General features: G+C 35.9%; 3 protein-coding genes across 5 annotated transcripts; 2 read left to right on the forward strand and 1 right to left on the reverse strand.

Moving 5' to 3' along the window:
• The first annotated feature begins 2,219 nt into the window (after positions 1 to 2,219).
• LOC113067654 (myeloid-associated differentiation marker homolog) lies at positions 2,220 to 3,529 on the forward strand. The gene has a single exon (XM_026240035.1). The coding sequence runs from the start codon at positions 2,463 to 2,465 to the stop codon at positions 3,306 to 3,308; it is 846 nt and encodes a 281-aa protein (XP_026095820.1). The 5' UTR covers positions 2,220 to 2,462; the 3' UTR covers positions 3,309 to 3,529.
• A 372-nt stretch (positions 3,530 to 3,901) lies between these two features.
• Positions 3,902 to 6,517, forward strand: LOC113067653 (myeloid-associated differentiation marker-like). The gene has a single exon (XM_026240034.1). It carries the CDS (start codon positions 4,982 to 4,984, stop codon positions 5,846 to 5,848), a length of 867 nt encoding a protein of 288 aa, XP_026095819.1. The 5' UTR covers positions 3,902 to 4,981; the 3' UTR covers positions 5,849 to 6,517.
• A 3,157-nt stretch (positions 6,518 to 9,674) lies between these two features.
• Positions 9,675 to 19,649, reverse strand: LOC113067647 (N-acetylglucosamine-6-phosphate deacetylase). 3 transcript variants are annotated; one of them, XM_026240023.1, is made up of 12 exons: positions 19,563 to 19,649; positions 18,665 to 18,783; positions 18,272 to 18,408; positions 17,994 to 18,133; positions 17,217 to 17,271; positions 16,514 to 16,726; positions 16,346 to 16,434; positions 15,995 to 16,139; positions 15,750 to 15,857; positions 12,692 to 12,760; positions 12,465 to 12,566; positions 9,675 to 10,292 (listed from the first exon to the last, which is right to left on the reverse strand). In XM_026240023.1, the coding sequence occupies exons 2-12, from the start codon at positions 18,745 to 18,747 to the stop codon at positions 10,219 to 10,221; spliced, it is 1,215 nt and encodes a 404-aa protein (XP_026095808.1). In that variant the 5' UTR covers positions 18,748 to 18,783; positions 19,563 to 19,649; the 3' UTR covers positions 9,675 to 10,218. The 3 variants fall into 3 exon arrangements, with proteins under 3 accessions (XP_026095808.1, XP_026095809.1, XP_026095810.1); XM_026240024.1 differs by having other exon boundaries at positions 18,665 to 18,854; positions 19,563 to 19,622; XM_026240025.1 differs by having other exon boundaries at positions 19,578 to 19,609.
• Between the last annotated feature and the right edge of the window lie 1,645 nt (positions 19,650 to 21,294).

Below are 21,294 nucleotides of genomic sequence, written 5' to 3' on the forward strand. Positions count from 1 at the left end.
TTAAGTAAAATTTACAAACCAAGTCAAAAAAATTCTGTTTAAAGTTCCTAATAATTATGATTAGGATTTTACTTGACAAATGTTTGTAAATGAATTAGCCTTTTCTTAGTGAGAATTGTTTCCAAGCTTTTTCAAGTATATCCTACTTCACTTTTTTTTTTAAGTGTATACTTTTCATTAAGGATATCAAAATCTTGATCTGAATCAATTTCAGCCATTTTTTCCTCACACATTTCCTCAAATTTAGTCCATACCAATACCAATATTCCTTCTCTTTGAGTTACAGTTACTATGCGTCTCAATATCCAATAGTATAAATACTGGGTAGTGATCACTCCCAATGCTAGGTTCCCCCAAACTTCCCAATTAAACTTACTAGCCAAATTATTTGAAACTATTGTCCAATCCAGCACAGACTCCATTCCTGTGTCCACATCTATCCTTGTTCCCCTCCTATCTCTTAAGCAATTTCTTGTTTAATAAATGTTGCACACCTACCACCAGCCCCTTCTTTCCTATCATGCCGTACTACACCCTCATATATCAAAATCTAAACAACGTTTCATCCAAGTTTCTTAAACACATATTATATCTGGTTTTATACTTAAATCTTCAATAAAGTGCTTGAATTCATTACCATTTGCTATCAGCGATTTTGCATTCCACTGAATTATTGAAATCATCTATATGCATTATCCACATGTTTCTTGACTTGATCTTATCTGAAGTTCATCTCTGACTTCTCCCCAGGTCAGGCCTGTCATTCCAAGATACTGCTATAACAACGAACTGAGTCTTCTGTGTTTTAGATTCAATCCCAGCTGTACTATTTATAACTCCTGCAATAAATCGCACTATTTTTTTATTTTAAATCATCATAAATTCTTCCGGAACTTTGTTTCCTTCAACAGAAACCCCTGCCTGACCTTTTTAGTTTGCTTTTAGTTTGTCCTTTAACCTGTTTTGCTGCCTCTGCATATGTTAGTGTCTTCTCCACCCTCCTTTTCTAAATCTCCATTTCCATTTTCAATACTTCACATCCTCTGAATGCTGCCCAATGTGACTCTCCAAAGTTGCAACACTTTGGTTGTACGCCTTCCTCACATTTGCCATATTCAGTTTCCTCCACACCGAGCACATCTACACTGTTCCCTACAACTTGTAGCAACATGCAGTCTTGTAGCAATTTGCCAATTAAAACATCTGGTATATAACCTTTGGCAATTTAAACTGGTCCTGGTATATCCTCTCTTACAATGTAGCTCATCACACCCATCATTACTCATTTTGGAATTTCATTCTCTTGAAATTACTACAGTTTCAGTGTCTCTTCTGTTTCAATATGCACCTGATTTAATCCTTTGTGCATGTACTATCTTCCCTCCCTTTAAGTTACCTTTAACCTCTTCCATACCTATATTAAGAGGAACACCAATAATGATACCTTTTTGGTCCCTACTTTTACATTTATCTCCAAGTCTGTCTGTGCTGACAACTTAGAATTTAATTTTTTTATTATTTTATGTAGCCTACTTTTAATGGTATTTAATCACTTTGTGATACTGAACATTTTTTTAAAATCATAATAGGCTTAATTTCCCAATGGCACTTAACTTTAAATACTCCACTAATCATGATATCCCTTTTATTTTAAACTGGATCTTATCTTCATATTAAACAAGACTGTGAATATTGTGGGTTGTTAAAGAGATTATACATATGGCATGTCTGTAAAAACAAATTTTATATCTCTAGTGGAAGTTCAGCATTTAAATCATCAAGAAAACGCAATGCAAATGTGTAGTTGTCATAAAACATAATTTATGCTGCAGTAAATGCAAAATATCTGGAAACATAAGATAATGTAATATTTTAGGTGAGTTTTTAGGATTTTTTTCTTTTCCATTGATATCAATACAAATAGTTAAATGCACTTTGCAGATTATTTACTCCATACTCATATATTTAACATTATGTATTGAAGATGAAATTATATGGCTTAATTTTAAATTTTAAATGACACAGTGCCTTTCTAATAGTTTGTATCTGTGTCAATAGGTGTGATCTGACTCTGTACACAGTTACAGTAAGTCCAGCCCATTTTGTCAGTTTCTCCAGCACTCCCCTGTAGAGACACAAACCTATTTTCACAACCTAATTTGTTTGCTTTCCTACTGCAATAATTAAATTCACTTCTATATATACAGTGGTTTCAGGGTCCTCCCAGTTCCTAACACTTACTGACAAGCTGACGAGTAAAGAGAGAATGTGGCCACTCCCTGGACCGCTTTCCCTCTGGGTGAGGTTAGGAGGTGATGACTAATCTGGAGTCCATACGGGGAAAGCAACCGAAAAGCCAAGTCATTTGGAGAGTATGAGAGAGAGAAGTCAATGAGAAGACAACATTTTAAAGGCTGAAGGCATCAAAATCAAGACTGAACATCAATTTAAGCGTCATCATCATGGTAACCCTGAACACTCAATCTCTCACCTCGCCGGTGGGAATAATCCGCCTCTTTGAGTTCACACTAACGCTCATTACCTTCAGCCTGGTGGCTTCTGAAGGCCACGACAGCTCTTCGTTCTGGGCCTGGTGCACGTTCACCTGGTTCTTCTGCTGTTTCATAACCCTCCTCATCATCATCCTGGAGTTCACCAGCCTCAACACCAAGGTGCCCATTTCTTGGGACGACTTCACAACGGCTTTTGCGATGTTGTCCACGCTTATGCTGTTGGCCGCTTCGGTCATCTACCCCACGTTTTACGTGACCTCCAGACATTCGGTCAGGATCGCAGCCACAGTGATCTCCTGTGTGTGCTTCTGCCTGTACTTATCCGAGGTGGGACTGACCCGAGCCAAACCCGGGGAGATCAGCGGGTTCCTGTCCACCGTGCCGGGCTTGCTGAAGGTCCTGGAGGCGTTCGTGGCCTGCATCATCTTTATCTCTCTGAATTATACCTTTTATAGCTGGTTCCCTGGGCTCCAGTGGTGTGTGGCCGTCTACTCGTTCTGCTTCATCATCGCTCTCCTCATCATCATCCTCACCATCGGCAAGTTGATGTCTCGAATCCCCATCCCGCTGAACAAATGTCTGTTGGGGTACAACATACTGGCGGTTTTAATGTACCTCACGGCTGTGGTGATATGGCCTATCTACAGTTTCCAGAACAATCCAAGACCACCAGGCTGCTTCGCCTGTTACTGGGATAACATGGCTGTTGTGTCCTTCATGACTTGCATCAATCTGATCGTCTACATCGTGGATACGGTTTACTCGGTGCGTCTGGTGTTTGTTTCACCTGCCTAGAATGTCACGATGGTTGTGTGATGAAGTGCGTGTGATGTGAGTTTCAAAATGTAAAATCTAGTTTTTGGCATCAGCTCAGGATGGGAAATACAGTTGTTATACAGGCAGTTTTAAACATGCACATACTGATTGTGTTATTATATTAATCTTACTGAAAGTTTATTTATGTTAATGCACTCTAAACAATGTTATGAGGCTTTTTTTAAATATTAAAAAAAATATGACAAACACATAATATATAATCATTTAACCATTTTTTTTTTTTTTATGTATCTATTTTGGTTTCACTGACTTGTTCTCTGTCCACTATCAGTGTTTGCAAATAGTGAAACCGCAGAAATAAAAAGATCTTGAGGAGACATCAGTTTCCATGGTTAATGGATTTATAGCATCATAACTCTAACAGTTAGTGTCAGTGTAATATTGATCTTTGATCCTTATGTTGACTCTCATGTAACACATGCTTACAACACGGATACTATTAATGTACTAAAGGTCACGGGGAGTGTTGAGAGATGTTGAAATTCCCAATGAATGTCACCGTTTTCATCCTCAAAAAGCCTGAATGAATTTTGTTATCAGTGGTGTTTCAGGACTCCAACCCATGGAAATACACCCACTAACATTGTCCAATTAGTTCCCTGTAGATTGTTTTTTTAGTTTTTAAAAGTTAAACATCTTTTTGTTGATGTTGTTATGTCTATCTAGAATTATATTTTAACCTGGATTTCAACATGAAAATAGCAGCTGGCATTTAAAACAACACAAACAGACTAGATTTGTTCGGTTTAAATGATAAAACACCAGAAGAGGAAATCAAAATGAGATCAAGAAGTAAAGTGACACCTTCTGGTTATCAAATGCTAATTTGATGGCCTCATAACTTTAACGTTTCATGTCATAATTTACCTTTTTTTCATATTTATCACTTATGTTATAAATTTGACTTGTGTCCCCATTTTATTTCAACTTTTTTTCCTAATTTCAACTAACTTTTCATGTCACACTTTTTTACCAAAACAGGGTTAATTATTATTATGGGCTTCAGTATCAAACGAAACTGAAGATATTGAGCAATGAACGTGAAAGCCATAGACAAAGAGTTTTGCAAGATTGTTTGCTCTATCCGTAAAACATTCTTGATCTATATAACCTAGTACTCCACATCATGCTGTTATCAGGACGAGTAAAAGAATAATCCAAACGTTCCTGTGATTAAACTGAAAGGTATCTTGAAGTGGGACTGAAGCCAGTAGGTGGAAGTGATTAGAACGAGCCTGGCTCTAGACCAGAGTCCAGGGTTTGAAATCAGCTCATAGGACAACAGCAGATCAGCAACCAATGAGAACCAAGAGAAAGGTCATAAATGTGATAATCCCGAAAAAGCTTCTGTTCTCCTGTCAACATGATCGAACATGTTTGCTGCCGCATGAGAAGGAACTGAAGTTTTACTACAGAGAAGAACTTTTGGCTATTTGTTTTTAAAGAATCCCTGTGGAATAGTGTTTGGAGAAAAACGAGTTTGACTGGATTTGTTATGGATTTGTTGACATTTGTTGCATGGTGAAATTGCACAAAGATCCTCTGAAGAATGTAACCTAGTTTGTAAAAAACAGAAGCATTGGAAATCTGAAAAAAAACAAAGGCTTTGGGATTCCTGAAACAGTTTCATCATGTTGCATGTGGATTTCAGATCACTGATTCAGCCTATTGGCATTGTTCGGATGGTGGCGGTGGTTCTGACATGCATCTGCTTTGCATTGGCGGCATCAGCGGGAATCCCGACTGAAGCCAAGTCCCATTGGGCTTGGTGCATGTTCTGCTGGTGCTTCTGCTGTTTCACAACCCTCCTGATCCTCATTTTGGAGTTTACCAACCTGAACCTGAACAGCAAAGTGCCCATTTCCTGGGAAGACTTCACCATGGCTTTTGCTATGTTGGCTACACTTATGATGTTCACCATTGCGATCATATACCCCACGTTCTTCGCCAGCTCCTCCAAATCCAGGCAGATCGGGGCGTCTGCGGTGTCCTGGTTGTGTTTCGGGCTGTACGCCGCCGAGGTCTGGTTGGTCCACAAAAGGCCTGGTGAAACGAGCGGCTTCCTCACCACCGTTCCCGGTCTCCTCAAGATCCTGGAGACATTCGTCACATGCATCATATTTATGTCATTGAGCCCCTTCGAATATAGGAAGTCTCCGGGAACAGAGTGGTGTGTGGCCGTCTACTCCTTATGCTTCATTTTTTCACTGCTGATTATTTTCGTCACCATCGCCAAACTGTCTTCCATCTTTCCGTTTTCTTTCGACTATGTGGTCATTAGCTTCAACATCCTGGCTGTGGCTATGTACGCAACTGCTGTTGTTATCTGGCCGCTGTATGTATTTAAAAATAACTCACGTCCAGCAGATTGTAAAAACTGTACGTGGGATGATCTGGTGGTGGTGACCTTCATGACCGTCATTAACTTCTTAGTATACATTGGAGATATGGCCTACTCTGTTAAAATAGTATTCTTTACCCAACATGTGCAAGAGTAACCCATGCCATATCTTTGGTTTAACATAAAAAAATAATGTATGTAACATGAGTAAGGATGTTATTGTATATAGAGTGGATATATTGACGGGATTTCACTATTCAAAGGTAAATGTGGCCGCACCCTATTCAGTCACATTATGTACAGAAGAGAAGAAGAACCTGCTACAACAGTTGCACTATATTTTACAGTGTGTGTACTTACATGTACTTATTGTGTATTTATCCAAGAAAGTTCTAGGAATACAAGGTAACTACATGGAATAGGGTTAGGTTTAGGGGTATGTTCAGTGTTAGCACCTTACATAGGTATTGTAATGACCATAATAAGTACATAGTATGTAGAGTACTGTAAAATAAAGTGCTACCGGTACAACAGGAAGGTATCGATTTTAAGTTACTCCGCAATAATATACTTGACTGTAACTTTGTACAGTGCTTTTTATTTTTTATCTTTTGTTACCAATATGTTAGCAATCTTATTTTGGTCTGTTGCTGTACATTTTCACAGAAAGCCGGAAGGTTGTATGATGTGAAAAAAATTGAGAGACAATCAGAAGTTTTTGAGATTTTGTAGCTGGTTTTAATCTAAAGCCAGTGTAAGTAGTGTCACAGAAAATGAAGAAATGGTTGAAGTTTACCCTGTTGATTTTAAGATGAAAAGATATATATATATAAAAAATGAAAACATTTTTAACTTGTCTCTGTTTTATTTGTCATAATATGGATGCATTTTTATGGTAACATTTTTTTTTATTATTAACTAACATATCTTATTGACTGACCTTGTCCATTAACTTTGACATTATGTGGCTTTTTAATGTTGGCTGAAGAATCTAAATCTAAAGGTAATCTAATATATAAATATATTTTGAATTAATTCTACAAACTTTAAAGCAGAAAACATTTTTTTTTAATATAAAACAATTTGTATTATATATTTTTTTATCTTACAGGTCACCCATTTGTTTGCCATACATTCTTGTAATATGAAAGCAATGTGTTTTTCTCCATGAGTACACAGGTGTAAAATTAAAACCACTATGATCCTTGGAAGAGAGTTCGTTTTTACTAATGTCAGTGAGAAAGTACAATACAAAATGCATAAATATGAGCACAAATAAAGCCAGAGTAACATGAAACACAGAGGTTCAAACTGCTCCAAATTCATCCATTAGTTCACATGGAACATAAATACTTTTTTTTTTTTTTATCCATAAAATATTTGACCATTCACTGTTCAAAAACCTTAACAATGACATAAAGCACAGACAAACAAAAAACTGAAATGAAACTGTAGAAAACAGATGACTGAATGCTCCATATTGAGTATGTATTTGAAATGTTTTTGGAATGCAAAACTGCGAAGTTAACACGTTCTTATTTCCAGTTTTATGTATAACAACAATGAAATAGATCCTAATGCAGAGTGCAAACCGAAACATACAGACTAATGAATAATGTAATGACAAAATTTCCTGCTCTTGAAGCTGACAATGGCTTTGATGAAGAACTCGTACCAGAAGAAGGTACTCGTACCCTTAAAGAAACTCCAGACCCTTCCTCTCTGACGATCCTCACCAGGCTTTCAGCAAATGAGTATTCTTTTGTAAAATTATTTTATAGTTAAATTTACTAAACACTAAATATTAGATGAAACACTTAAAATGTTTTGACAAATTGAAATCAGTATGTGTTTATTAAAATGACTAAAACAAAAACTGAAATAAAAATGAATTAGAAATTGAATAAAACAAATAAAATAAATAAAAATGACACAAGCACATACCAAAATTACAAAAACTAAAAATAAAGAAATATATACAAGCAATTCAAAATTTACAAATAAAACACTGAAATGAAAATAAACGAAAGCTCAATTAAAAATAAAACAAATAGAAAATGACAGATGTACATAATAAAATCATTAAAATATTTTTAAGTTAAAATAAAAAACAATTAGAAATATGAATAACTACTATAGTAGTATATGAATAATACTAAAATCAGGACAAAATGTATATTTATTTCCACAGAATAGAATAGAATATTTTTGCAACAAAATTGTAGCAGAACAGAACAGAAGAGAAACTTTTTCTACCCTTAAAATTGGATCAGTTTTCAAGATCTCAAGATCATTTTAAGGTCAAAAACATTTTTTATGTGGCTTAATAATTAAGCAAGAAGATTATTCTGGCCTCATGAAAATGTTACATAAATTATAATACATTATTTATCTTCACATACCTGAACTGCCCCATAACACAAAGACAGGAGCTGGGCAGGACTGTGACCTTTCCAGAAATCAGGAAGTCCTTCTTCAGTAATAAACCCCAGTACTTCCCCTGATGACTCCTCCAGGACACCTGCTCCACCTGTAATTGCAACATGCACAAAACCTGATGTGAATGCGAAGATTTGAAAAAGTGTAACACACTGCCACCTAGAGGCCTGTCCCTCGGTTGCTACAGCAGAGAAACTACAAAACAAACGAAGCACAAAAACAGTTTGCATTTACAACCAGTTTAAAGCAAATGCACCGGCCTCTTTGAAGTGAGCATGCTCAGTGCAGCCGTGGGTTTGGGAATGGTGCTAAAAGCCCACAGGAAAACGTGACTCATGTTTCAAGCACAAGGATGCTTATGCAAACCAGATGTACTAGAACCGGGACTATGGTGTCAGCTATGAATGAAAACAGTTTTAGTTGAATGTGTTAATATTTGTTTTCATTTTATTGATATGTACAGAAAAACAGTTAGGAAGCTCAAGAGACCTTTGGCTCAGTGAAATGGAAGTTATTTCCTGAAATCTGATTTTGATAACATCCAGAGGGCTGATGTACTTACCTGTGGCTGACCCGGCCAGAGCAGCTTCCTCTCGGGACAGAGCCTCGAGAGCTGGATCATCATTCCTGCTTAGATCAGATGACAGAAACACAGCCACCGCCTGTGCAAATACTATTAATAATTATTATAAAACTTTGAGTGGGATACATTTAAATAATGAAAGTAAGAAAAAAAAAGTCAAATTATAATATATAAAAAATCTATATGATTGTGTGCATGGATGAACAGTACAGATAAATAAAACAAATAATAAAAATAATGGAAAATCTAAATAAAATATAAGATATTCAAAAAAAAATTGGTTACTCTTTATGTCATTGTAACAGTGCAATTATAAATTTACTGAATATTATTAAATACATGTATTTACTTGCATGTAATTATGCATTTTTTTGTTATTATAATAGAAAGGACATAAATAAAGTAAAATTTTAAAATAAAGTTTACCATTAATTAAAATGTAGTACTTTCAAAATATAAACACATGCATGTTAAATTTAAAGTTACACTATCTGAACCACTCTCTTCTGGGTCTCTCTGTCCTACCCAATCCTAGAGCTCGACCAGAGGCCCCTGGAGTGCACCATACGACCTGGAGAGGTGAGGTTTAACCCATTTACACACTTAAATATTGGGCATAAACTGTCAAGAGTAATGTCAAAATCATGTGTTCCAGAGATAAAACTGCATGGTTGTTGATGGGATGCAACTCTAAATCTGGACACCAGCATCTTCATTTCAGCATTTCTGGGGTGAAGACTGATATGGTGGACACACACCATGTGCATTTGACTTGAAGGACCGGACTAAGATTTGGTGTTCAGAGGACCAAATTAGAGGAGTTTTACTCAGTTTGAGCAAAACAGAAGCCAAGCCATTCACCCATTAACTTGAGCAATGTTTTTTAATAGAAGCTGCTTTTTATTGCGAGATTGAGGTCATTTTTGTCTCACAAAATTCTGTTGTTAAAACATATAAAACATATGCTTTGTTAGGTTTTATTGTTGGGTTTTTGAACATTGAATTTGAAAGATGCATTGAACTAAACAGATAATCAATTCAAGTAAGCTGGATATCTTTAATACATCCGTTATATGTGCGTCTTACTCATTCAGAATCACAAACATACATTTTTATTATACCAAAAAATTCTAAAAGCTTAAAAATGTTAACAGGTAAAAAGAACATAACAGAAACATTGAGGAAATCAGTTGGTTAAACTGTCCAGTTTCACATTAGATTGAGGGCACTGAATTATGTAGGTAATTAATGAAATAACTGGACCCTTTAGATTTTTTTACTATTTGGGTTACACATTTCAACAAGTTAGATTTGTATATATATAGGGAGTATGTTTTTTTTTTAATCCAAGATGGAATTAATGAATAGAATTCAATTTAATGAGAATAACACATATGTATTGGCAGTAATTTGCCTTTTTGGTTATCCAAGTCCAAAGAGAGAAAGAAATTGTAATTAAAAAAAATCTTTAATGATCCCAGCAGAAGACAGTCCTCCAGATGATGTCACTTCCTCCAGACCTGCTGTCCAGCAATGTAGGTTTCCCTGACTGTCAGTGTGTCATCGAGCACTACAAAATCTACAAAACAAAATGCATAACTGTGCATTTCACATAAAAAACACTTTATTGTGAACACATCATCTATCCAATGGATAATATAAAAAAATCATTCTAGCATTAATTTTACATTTAAATACAACAAAGTTATTTTAATCTTCATATATTCTAAAATATGTAGTACAGGTGCTGGTGATATAATAAGAATATCATCAAAAAGTTTATTTCACTAATTCCATTCAATAAGTGACACTTGTATATTAGAATACTGTGAAAAGGTTCAATATTGAAGACACCTGGTGCCACACTCTAATCAGCTAATTAACTCAAAACACTGCAAAGCCTTTAAATGGTCTCTCAGTCTAGTTCTGTAGGCTACACAATCATGGGGAAGACTGCTGACTTGACAGTTGTCCAAAAGACGACCACTGACACCTTGCACAAGGAGGACAAGACACAAAAGGTCATTGCAAAAGAGTCTGGCTGTTCACAGAGCTCTGGTCCAAGCACATTAATAGAGAGGCGAAGGGAAGGAAAAGATGTGGTAGAAAAAAGTGTACAAACAACAGGGATAACCGTACCCTGGAGAGAATTGTGAAACAAAACCCATTCAAAAATGTGGGGGAGAGTCACAAAGAGTGGACTGCAGCTGGAGTCAGTGCTTCAAGAACCACTACACACAGACGTATGCAAAACATGGGTTTCAGCTGTTGCATTCCTTGTGTCAAGCCACTCTTAAACAACAGACAGCGTCAGAAGCATCTCTCCTGGGCTAAAGACAAAAATGACAGTACTCCTGCTGAGTGGTCCAAAGTTATGTTCTCTGATGAAAGTAAATTTTGCATTTCCTTTGGTAATCAGAGTCCCAGAGTCTGGAGGAAGAGAGAAAAGGCACACAGTCCACGTTGCTTGAAGTCCAGTGTAAAGTTTCCACAGTCAGAGATGGTTTGGGGTGCCATGTCATCTGCTGGTGTTGGCCCACTGTGTTTAATGAGGTCCAAGGTCAACGCAGCCATATACCAGGAAGTTTTAGAGCACTTCCTGCTTCCTGCTGCTGACCAACTTTATGGAGATGCAGATTACATTTTCCAACAGGACTTGGCACCTGCACACAGTCCCAAAGCTACCAGTACCTGGTTTAAGGACTGTGGTATCCCTGTTCTTAATTGGCCAGCAAACTCGCCTGATCTTAACCCCATAGAATATCTATTGGGCATTGGGAAGAGGAAGATGCAATATGCCAGACCCAAGAATGCAGAAGAGCTGAAGGCCACTATCAGAGCAACCTGGGCTCTCATAACACCTGAGCAGTGCCACAGACTGATCAACTCCATGCCACGCCGCATTGCTGCAGTAATTCAGGAAAAAGGAGCCCCAACTAAGTATTGAGTGCTGTACATGCTCATACTTTACATGCTCATGCTTTTCAGTTGGCCAAGATTTCTAAAAATACTTTCTTTGTATTGGTCTTAAGTAATATTCTAATTTTCAAGAGATTCTGAATTTGTGCGTTTCCTCAGTTGTCAGTTATAATCATCAAAATGAAAAGAAATAAAGATTTGAAATATATCAGTCTGTGTGTAATGAATGATTATAATATACATGTTTCACTTTTTGAATGGAATTAGTGAAATAAATCAACTTTTTGATGATATTCTAATTATATGACCAGCACCTGTATATTCTTCTCCAACAAAGAGCAACACATTTGATGACATAAGGAAATCAGAGTAAAAGTGGAAATGCTGTGATATGCAACTAACACAAGATTTTTTGAATATTGTGTATGAGGTTAAAGGAGTAATTCACCTAAAAATTTACTCACCCTCAGGTCATCGAAGATGTAAAGGATTAAAATTTTTAACCAGAACATATTTGGAGGAAGATTTAGCATTACATCATTTGCTCAGCAATGGATCTTCTACAGTAAATGGGTGCCATCGGAATGATTAAAACATCACAATAATCAACAAGTAATCCACACCACACCACTCCAGTCCATTGGTTAATGTCTGGTGTAGTGAAAATCTGTGTTTGTAAGAAACAAATCCATCATGTTTGGATTCTCGTTCTGATGGCACCCATTCACTGCAGAGGATCCTTTGGTGAGCAAGTGATGTAATGCTAAATTTCTCCAAATCTGTTCTGAGGAAGAAAAATGTTAAAATAAGCCCCCAAAAGAATCATTTATACCTGCATCAGTGCCATACTCCAGCGTTCCCTTCCTGTGACTGATGCCCAGCATCTGAGCAGGATGCAGCGATGCAGCTTCTAATGCAGCTTCTACTGTACAACCTACACACACACACACACACACACACACACATAAAACTTCTTAAGATGGACACACATTGTCCTATAATGGAATAACCTCCAGCCAGTTCCTCTGGGTACATCAGACACACTTGACACACACTGACCTGATGCCTCTCTGAAGTGTCTCACACACATGTCCATGGTCGCAATGCTGCCACTCAAAGTTGTAGTGCCTGAAATCAAGAATGAATGAATAAAAACATGCTATGCTATTGTATAGAACCACAAATCTGTGTAAACAGGGACCAACAAATTCAGGAACAGCTTTTTTCCCTACAGCTGTCTACTTACTGAACTCTGCCCTCTGACATGTGGAGTCCCACAAGGCTCAATTCTTGCACCGCTCTTGTTTAGCCTGTATATGCTTCCACTAAGTCCAATAATGAGAAAGAACCAAATTGCCAAATTACCAAATCACAGCTATGCTGTTGAGACCCAGATTTACCAAGCCTTATCTCCAAATGACTACAGCCCCATTGACTACCTCTGCCAATATATTGATGAAATTAATAGTTGGATTTGCCAGAACTTTCTTCAATTAAACAAGGAAAAACGTAAGTCATTGCATTTGGAAACAAAGATTAAGTTTTCAAGGTGAATGCATACCTTGACTCTAGGAGTCAAACAACTAAAAGACTTGTTGCAGCCAAGACTTGGAGAAACTTGTTCATGCCTTTATCACCAGCAGGGTGGACTATTGTAATGGGCTCCTCACTGGCCTTCCCAAAAAGACCATTAGACAGATGTAGCTCATCCAGAACGCTGCTGCCAGGATTCTGACTAGAACCAGAAAATCTGAGCATATCACACCAGTCCTCAGGTCCTTACACTGGCTTCCAGTTACATTTAGGATTGATTTTAAAGTACTTTTACTCGTATATAAGTCACTAAATGACCTAGGACCAAAATATATTTCAGATGTGCTCACTTAATATAAGCCTAATAGACCACTCAGATCATTAGGATCAAGTCAGTTAGAAATACCAAAAGTTTACACAAAACAAGGGGAGTCCTCCTTTAGTTACTATGCTTCCCGCAGTTGGAATCAGCTTCCAGAAGAGATCAGATGTGCTAAAACATTAGTCATGCACTGTTTTAAATTCATTTTAAATAAGTAAATTTTTTAATCATTTTCAAAGTTTTCAAATTGCTTTGTTTTATTTTTGTTCTTCATGATTATTTTACTTTCTTTTATGTAAAGCACTTTTAATTACCATTGTGTACGAAATGTGCTATATAAATAAACTTGCCTTGCCTTGCCTTGCCTAGATGCTTAACTGCATTTCATTGCCCTGTACCTTACATGTGCAATGACAATAAAGTTTAATCTAATCTAATATAATCTAATCTAATCAAATGGAACAAAATTGACAGTAAAGACCTTTATGATGTTATAAAAAGACTTATATTTCAAATGAATGCTTTCTTTGGAGCTTTATATTTATCAAAGAGTAAAGCAAAGGATCATGTGACACTGAACACTTAAGAAATCTTGCATGACAGTAATAAATTACATTTTAAAATATATTCATTAAAAATATATGTTATTTTTCTTTATTACTATAACTCTGCACCTTATTGTTCAGTTGTTTAAATAACAATTTATTTAAACAATTAGACTAAATAATTACAAAAATACTCTAAAACAACCATACAATCAGCAACAGTATAATTACAAAACAATCAACTCAAACCTTTCGGTATGGTTTGAAATGACTTTCACTTTCTAAACTGACTTTACAGTTACATCTCAAAATATCAGAATATCATGGAGAAGTTCTTTATTTTTTTGTATATTTTAAAGTTCGTTCTTATATTCTAGATTCATTGCACACAAACTGAAATATTTCAATAATTTTTTTGTTTGAATTCTTATGGTTATGACTTACAGCTTAGGAAAATAAAAAAATTCAATATCTCAAAAAATTTGAATATTTCCTCAAAGATCAATCAAAAAACAGATTTACCAAACAGAAATAATTAAAGTAATTGAATAATTTAAGATCTTTAAAGCAGGTTTAATTATGCACTCAATACTTGGTTGGGGCTCCTTTTGTATGAATTACTACTTCAGTGCAGCGTGGCCTGGAGGGTCAGCCTGTGGCACTGCTGGTGTGTTATTGAAGCCAGGTTGCTTTGATGGGGCCTTCAGCTCCTCTGTATTGTTTGTCAGATGTTACTTATCTTCCTCTTCACAATACCCCATAGATTCTCTGTGAGGTCCAGGTCAGGTGAGTTGGCTGGCCAGTCAAGCACAGTAATATAATTACTTGGAAGTGGTTTTGTCACTGTGGGCAGGTGCTTAAGTCCAGCTGGAAAATTAAAATCAGCATCTCCATAAAGCTTGTCAACAGATGGAAGCATAAAGTGCTCCAAAATCTCCTGGTAGATGGCTGCATTGACTTTGGACTTCATAAAACACAATGGATCAACACCAGCAGTTTATCACTGACAGAAACTTCATACTGGACTTCAAGCAGCTAGGATTCTGTGCCTCTCAAGACTTCCTTCAGACACCAGACCTTGACTTCAGTCCACTCCTTGTGAAGCTCTCCCAAGTTCATGAATCGGCTTTCCTGACAATCTTCCCATGGCTGTGGTCATCCCTGTTGCTTTTGCACCTTTCCTACCACACTTTTTCCTTCAAGTCAACTTTCTATGAATATATTTTGATACAGCACTCTGTGAAGAACCAGCCCTTTCAGCAATGACCTTCTGAGGTGTTGATGATTGTCTTCTGAACAACTGTCATGTCAGTACTCTTTCCCATAATTGTGGTTGCATGCTCTAAACTAGCTCAATAGGTACCCAGTATTTATACTCAAAATTAATAAAACTCAAAATGTAATATTCTAATTTTCTGAGATACTGAATTTTTTTCCCCCTAAGATGTTAATCGTAACCATCAGGATTAAAACAAAAAACCTTGAAATATTTCAGTTTGTGTGCAACGAATCTAGAATATAAGAAAGTTAGCTTTTTTTAATTAAATTACAAAAAATAAAGAACTTCTCCATGATATTATTTTTTTTTAGATGTACAGTACCTGTGAATGGGAAAGGAAAAAAGGTAAATAGATATTGACAAACTCAACACTGCTTCAGCTGTCAGTTTAAGGGTTAACCTGCTGCACACTGAAAGCAGATAGAAGGTGACACAGACCTAAGACATAAGCGTGAAGCCCCTGGATGTCTATCTGCTGCTGTCCGAGTGTGTGTCGACCAGGAGGAAGACCCATTGCCATCACAGCGTCAGTGACCAACACCAACCCTGCCACCAACACACATACACACAGAATAACTTTACTACAGTGAAAACCTGACATGCATTTCATTAAACTATTTTGTATTGTCATAAATAGTCATTACTAGGTACAGGTTTGTAGTTTTGTGTGTGTTTGTGAATACCTGCGGGATTGGCTCTGTGTGCGATGCGCAGCGCTGCAGGGTGCGTGTGTATCCCGTCTGCGATCATACCGTAGTAAACCGTCCGACCTGGTGGAACACGATCACTTGTGAGCAATCCCACAATGCCCGGGTCTCGATGATGAAACTATAACAAAACAAAATAGTATGCATCGTTCACGGTATGCATATTCATGTTTTAAAATTATTGCATTTATTTATTTTCATGGGATGGTAGCGTACTAGGAATATGATGATATTTTAAACATTTATTTGTGTGCAATTTCCTGCTAATCACTGAATGTGCATATGTGTGTGTGCATGCCTTTCCATTAATGTGTTTGTGATACTAACAGGCAACATGGCATTAAATAAATGTGTAATGAATGTGGCTCCATGCTGCACAGCCTCTTCAGCCTGAGAGACATCAGCCATAGAGTGACCTGGACAGATAAAACACTTTAGAAATGCTCAGCCAGCTGAGAAATTAGTTAGGAATAAAATAAGAAATGACATACGCACCGAGTGACACTGCAATGCCTCTTCCTGACAGTTCACGGATTGCTGCCGCGCTATTGGCTAGTTCTGGTGCGAGGGTTACCATGGCTACATTGTCCAGGTGCCCATAAGTCTCCATCAGGTCGGCCACGCCACCTGCTTTAAAAGTGCGGAGGAACTTTGGAGGGTGAGCGCCTCTCTTCTCTTCACTGATGAATGGCCCCTCCAGATGAATACCTGAAACAACCGGGAGTAAAATCATTACAAAAAGTCTAATCAAATCAAATATGAAATAAAATATCAATGTAACTACAGAAATACCAACACCAGTGTTAGTTTAAGTATTATAACTGAGGTCCTAATATGGTTTTTGATCATTGTTTGAAATTAGTTTTTATTTTATTTATTTTTTTCTGCTTTTCTGTGTCTAGTAATTTTCTTTATAATATATATATATATATATATATATATATATATATATATATATTTTTTTTTTTTTTTCAGTTATTTTGGTAAATCAATTTAAACAAAAAAAAACAAAACAAAAGAAATGTTTTTATATGGTACTTTATTTCATTTATCGTTTATTTTCTTTCAAGTACCAAAAAAGATTTTTGTTGTTTTAGTAGCTTTATTTTAATAATACAGGTCAATAGACATTTGAATAAAGTAAAAAAATCTATTGATTTTGTGTGCACAGTGCACACTACATCTGTGTACACCTTACCTAAAACTCCTGCCCCCTCCGGTCCTCCGTCCTGAGCTTTGACCTCAGGAATGACCTGTGGAGAGAAACACAGCATCATTACTGGTGCTAGCAGCATCAAATCAGAATATCAGAGTGATTTCTGAAGGATCATGTGACACTGAAGACTGGAGCTATGATGCTGAAACATTCAGCTTTTACATCACAGAAATCAATTACATTTAAAAAGACATTCAAACAGAAACAGAGTCATTTAATTTGTTTACTGTATTTCAGATCCAGTAATGCAGCCTAGGTCAGAATATTAAAAATGTTACTGTATTTCTGATCAAATAAATTCAGCCTTGGTCATAATATATATATATATATATATATATATATATATATATATATATTTCTGTATTTCTGATCAAATAAATGCAGTCTAGGTCAGAATATTACAGTTTTTACTGTATTTCTGATCAAATAAATGCATCCTTGGTCATAAAATAACTACTTTTACTGTATTTTAGATCAAATAATTGCAGATTTTGCCATAATATTACAATTTTACTCTATGTCGGATACAGATAATGCAGTCTTTATTACAATATTACTGTTTTTACAGTATTTTTGATCAAATGAATGCAGTCTTGGTAAGCATAAGAACACAAAAACATAACTATTCCAACACATTTTATTTTAGATACAATATCAGATACTATAAAATCTCAAGGAAAAAGAGCAGAGGTGTATTTGTGTGCGTGTTTGAGCATTCAAGAGACTAATGAGGAGTGGTTATTGATGTATAGATTGTACCTTATGGTATATGTCTGGTGGAGACGTGACAAGGGTCGGGCAAAAGGAAGTGACACCGTGTTCTAGAATCTTTTTGGCCACCAAAGCCACACCTCCTCTGATGTCACTGCTGGCCTGGGAGAAGTCGATGCCATATCCACCTATGAGTGAGAAGAGGGGAGAAGCATAGCATTACAAGTATGCACACAGAGACTTTTAAATAAACTGGTGAGTGTAACAATGTCAGCCCAATGTGTACTTCTACATTAGACTTATGCTGGTTTTAGAGTCTTGTTTACCATTTATCTGTACATCTATGAATCCAGGTGCAATGATGTTATCCTCGCAGTCAACTTTGTGATCAGCAAAACCCTCCTCATCGAAGAACAGCTTCTCCGGGTTCAAAATCTTTCCCTCACGGACCCACAGGTCTTCCCTACAAACACACAGATTTCCCTTCAGAATCACTTCAGAAAATTTTATCAGGAATCAATTAGAGCTCATAATGTTTTAACCAGCTTTTATAATTACACCAAGGCATTAACATTTATGTCATCCAACATTGTTAAGGCCAGTCTAATATAATATGTGAGAATACATGTGAATCTGTACTGTTTGCAACAAACTTCTTACGTTAAGAAAAATGATAATTATAACTGTAAAGAAATCAGAGGTGTATCATTATGTGTTACCATTGCAGCTTGTGATCCTTCAGTATCCTGCAGTTCACAAACTGTGTGATCGGGGCATCTGAAACACTCTTATTGGACGGCATCTCTCCCAATATCCCACCCTGACACTTAAAAACACCCTGTAGAGAGAAACCAGAACTATCAGGTCTTGCTAGTGGATCATCCTGGTTTGACTTTATCCACTGGACATCTTGATAAAAACCACATAAAAACAGAAAATACGTCCATAAGAAAACAAAACGTGATTATTATGTATTTGTGACAACTTGAAAATTTAATGGCGTAATGTAAGGTTTTTAAATTAATAATTTTGATTTAATTTATTAACTGGACATCTCAAACCCAAACAGACTGCAAGTAAAACCGAAAGTACTAACATCAAAAAATATTAATAAAAATAAAAACTTGTATGATGCACACTTTATATGGGCTTATATACTACATTTAGCACCTATATAATTATGGACACAAAAATAGGTACTTTTAAATTTTTTATTTAAAGTGCTATACAAATAAACTGACTTGACATCCATGAAATACAATGACCTAACAATCATTGCCCCTTTGAACAGATTTTATCTCTTTTTTTTATGACATAGTATTTAACTTTGTACTGTCAAACATATTTACACAGAAAGAAACCTCCCATGTAAACGGACAACCAGATCTGTGAACATCTGGATTATAATTATTTTTCTTACTTATTATTATTCAGCACATAATGGCACCGTTTTTAAGACAACAAGTGGTGCTTTTACACAGTTAACGATACACTGTTGCAGCAGAAGGTAAACAAAAACACCGGAAGCACGGATCAAACTATTCATTCACTCATCATACATATACCAGTTCATGAGAGGGACATGATCCCCGCCTGTAGTTTAATAAACACACTTACCGTTAATTCACATACTTTTACTCTGATGCTCCGCTTGCTTGTGTCGTGCTCGCTAGGAAGTCAGCACAATCAATGCGTCACGCGCGCTGTCAGCTGATGAGGAGGCGTGGCTAAAACACACGCGCTCCAATCGTGTTTTGGTTTTAAACCGCGGACACAGATATGTATATTTAAATACATTTTAATTTTAGGACAGAAGCTCCAAAATATCTAAAAACAATGTATGAAAAACGTGAACGCTGTAAAATGTATAATTTGTAAACATTTTGTTTTTTATACTAACCTTTGATATTATCATTAATCATATTTATCATAATGTATCCTTTGGTTTTATTGGTAATTGTATAAAACCATTAAAATCATGAATTAATTAATTGCAATATATATATATATATATATATATATATATATATATATATATATATATATATATATATATATATATATATATATATATATATATATACATATATATATATATATATATAGGGCTGTCAGTTTAACGCGTTAACGTAATTATATTCAGGTAATTAAAATATTTTAATTCAATTAATGCACTGGCCCGGACCCAGAATCTTACATTTCATACAGTTGACTAATATGATGCAGGACAACCACTCCATATATGCAGTTGTGCCCTAAAAATGCAGGATATTGGGGCAAAAAAAAAAAAAAAAAAAGAGTTTTTGTATCATATTTATTCATATGATGAGCTATATTACAGGATTTCCGTTTTTTTTTTTTTTTTTCACGAAGAACACGAGGGCACATGTGAATTTATACAAAAATCCAGTAGATAAAAAGTCAATGTTGTGCAAAATTTAAACACAATATTGTGCGTTTTGTTCAATTTTATCAAAGAAAATATTGCCTAAAAAGTCACCGCAGAACCGTTTTCTGAATCGAATCATGAAGAGATTTACCGCCATCTGCTGGTAGTTTCAGTTTCTTCTTTAGGGTGTCATTTCATTTATATAAAATAATAATAATAATAATAATTTCTAATTATTTACTTACTTATTTACTCTAATTATTTTAAATACTGTTTATATAACTAAACTGTTTTAGTCAATATGACTTTTATTGGATGAACAAAAAATACTGAGAGGTTTCTTAAATTATCTTCTTTTATGTTTCATAGAATCCATACTTTATGTTAGGCCATTGTAGCCTAAACGTTTAATACAATAATAGGTTTGAATGATCTTTTGGGGGGGCTATTTCACACTCAAATTTCACACTTAGTTTGCGATTAATTATATATATTTTTTTAAATGAATCGACTGACAGCCTTAGAATGGACTGTTCTCCAGAGAGAGTTAGGCCTGTCTGTTTTCTCACACTGTGTGCTCTAGGCTCTAATTAAGAAAGCCTGTCGTATCTGTTCACTATTGTGTGCTCAAAGCATTAGTGTTTCTTTGAGAAAGCCTGTTGTACCGGCTGTAGTTTCTGCCTGCAGACGCAGTAAGGAGGTGGTTGCCACTTTTATTTTATCAATGCATGCTTTTCTCGGGGTTTTTTTGAAACAGTGAGGAAGTCAGGGAAAAGACATGTTGTTTATTTTGATGTTTTTGTTTGCTAGGTAAGTTGGATTCCCTTACTCCCAAGTAGCATCCTCTTTTTGTTTGTCATTTTGGCCTTAACCCCCTCCTGAAGCTAGAAGCATCTTATCTGTAAGCCACTGACACTAACAAAGTCAAGCGCAGGTTACTTTATCTCAGTCTCTCCGTGT

Source organism: Carassius auratus, linkage group LG28B (assembly GCF_003368295.1).
Source record: "Carassius auratus strain Wakin linkage group LG28B, ASM336829v1, whole genome shotgun sequence".
Classification (NCBI taxonomy): Eukaryota; Metazoa; Chordata; class Actinopteri; order Cypriniformes; family Cyprinidae; genus Carassius; species Carassius auratus.

Coding starts and splice junctions, on each gene's coding strand:
- LOC113067653 (XM_026240034.1), top strand. CDS start 4,982: ATGTTGCATGTGGATTTCAGATCACTGATTCAGCCTATTGGCATTGTT.
- LOC113067647 (XM_026240023.1), bottom strand. CDS start 18,747: ATGCCGTCCAATAAGAGTGTTTCAGATGCCCCGATCACACAGTTTGTG. Junction 18,134..18,271: donor CATAGATGTACAGATAAATG/GTAAACAAGACT, acceptor TCTCACTCATAG/GTGGATATGGCATCGACTTC. Junction 17,272..17,993: donor CACCAGACATATACCATAAG/GTACAATCTATA, acceptor TTCTCTCCACAG/GTCATTCCTGAGGTCAAAGC.
- LOC113067654 (XM_026240035.1), top strand. CDS start 2,463: ATGGTAACCCTGAACACTCAATCTCTCACCTCGCCGGTGGGAATAATC.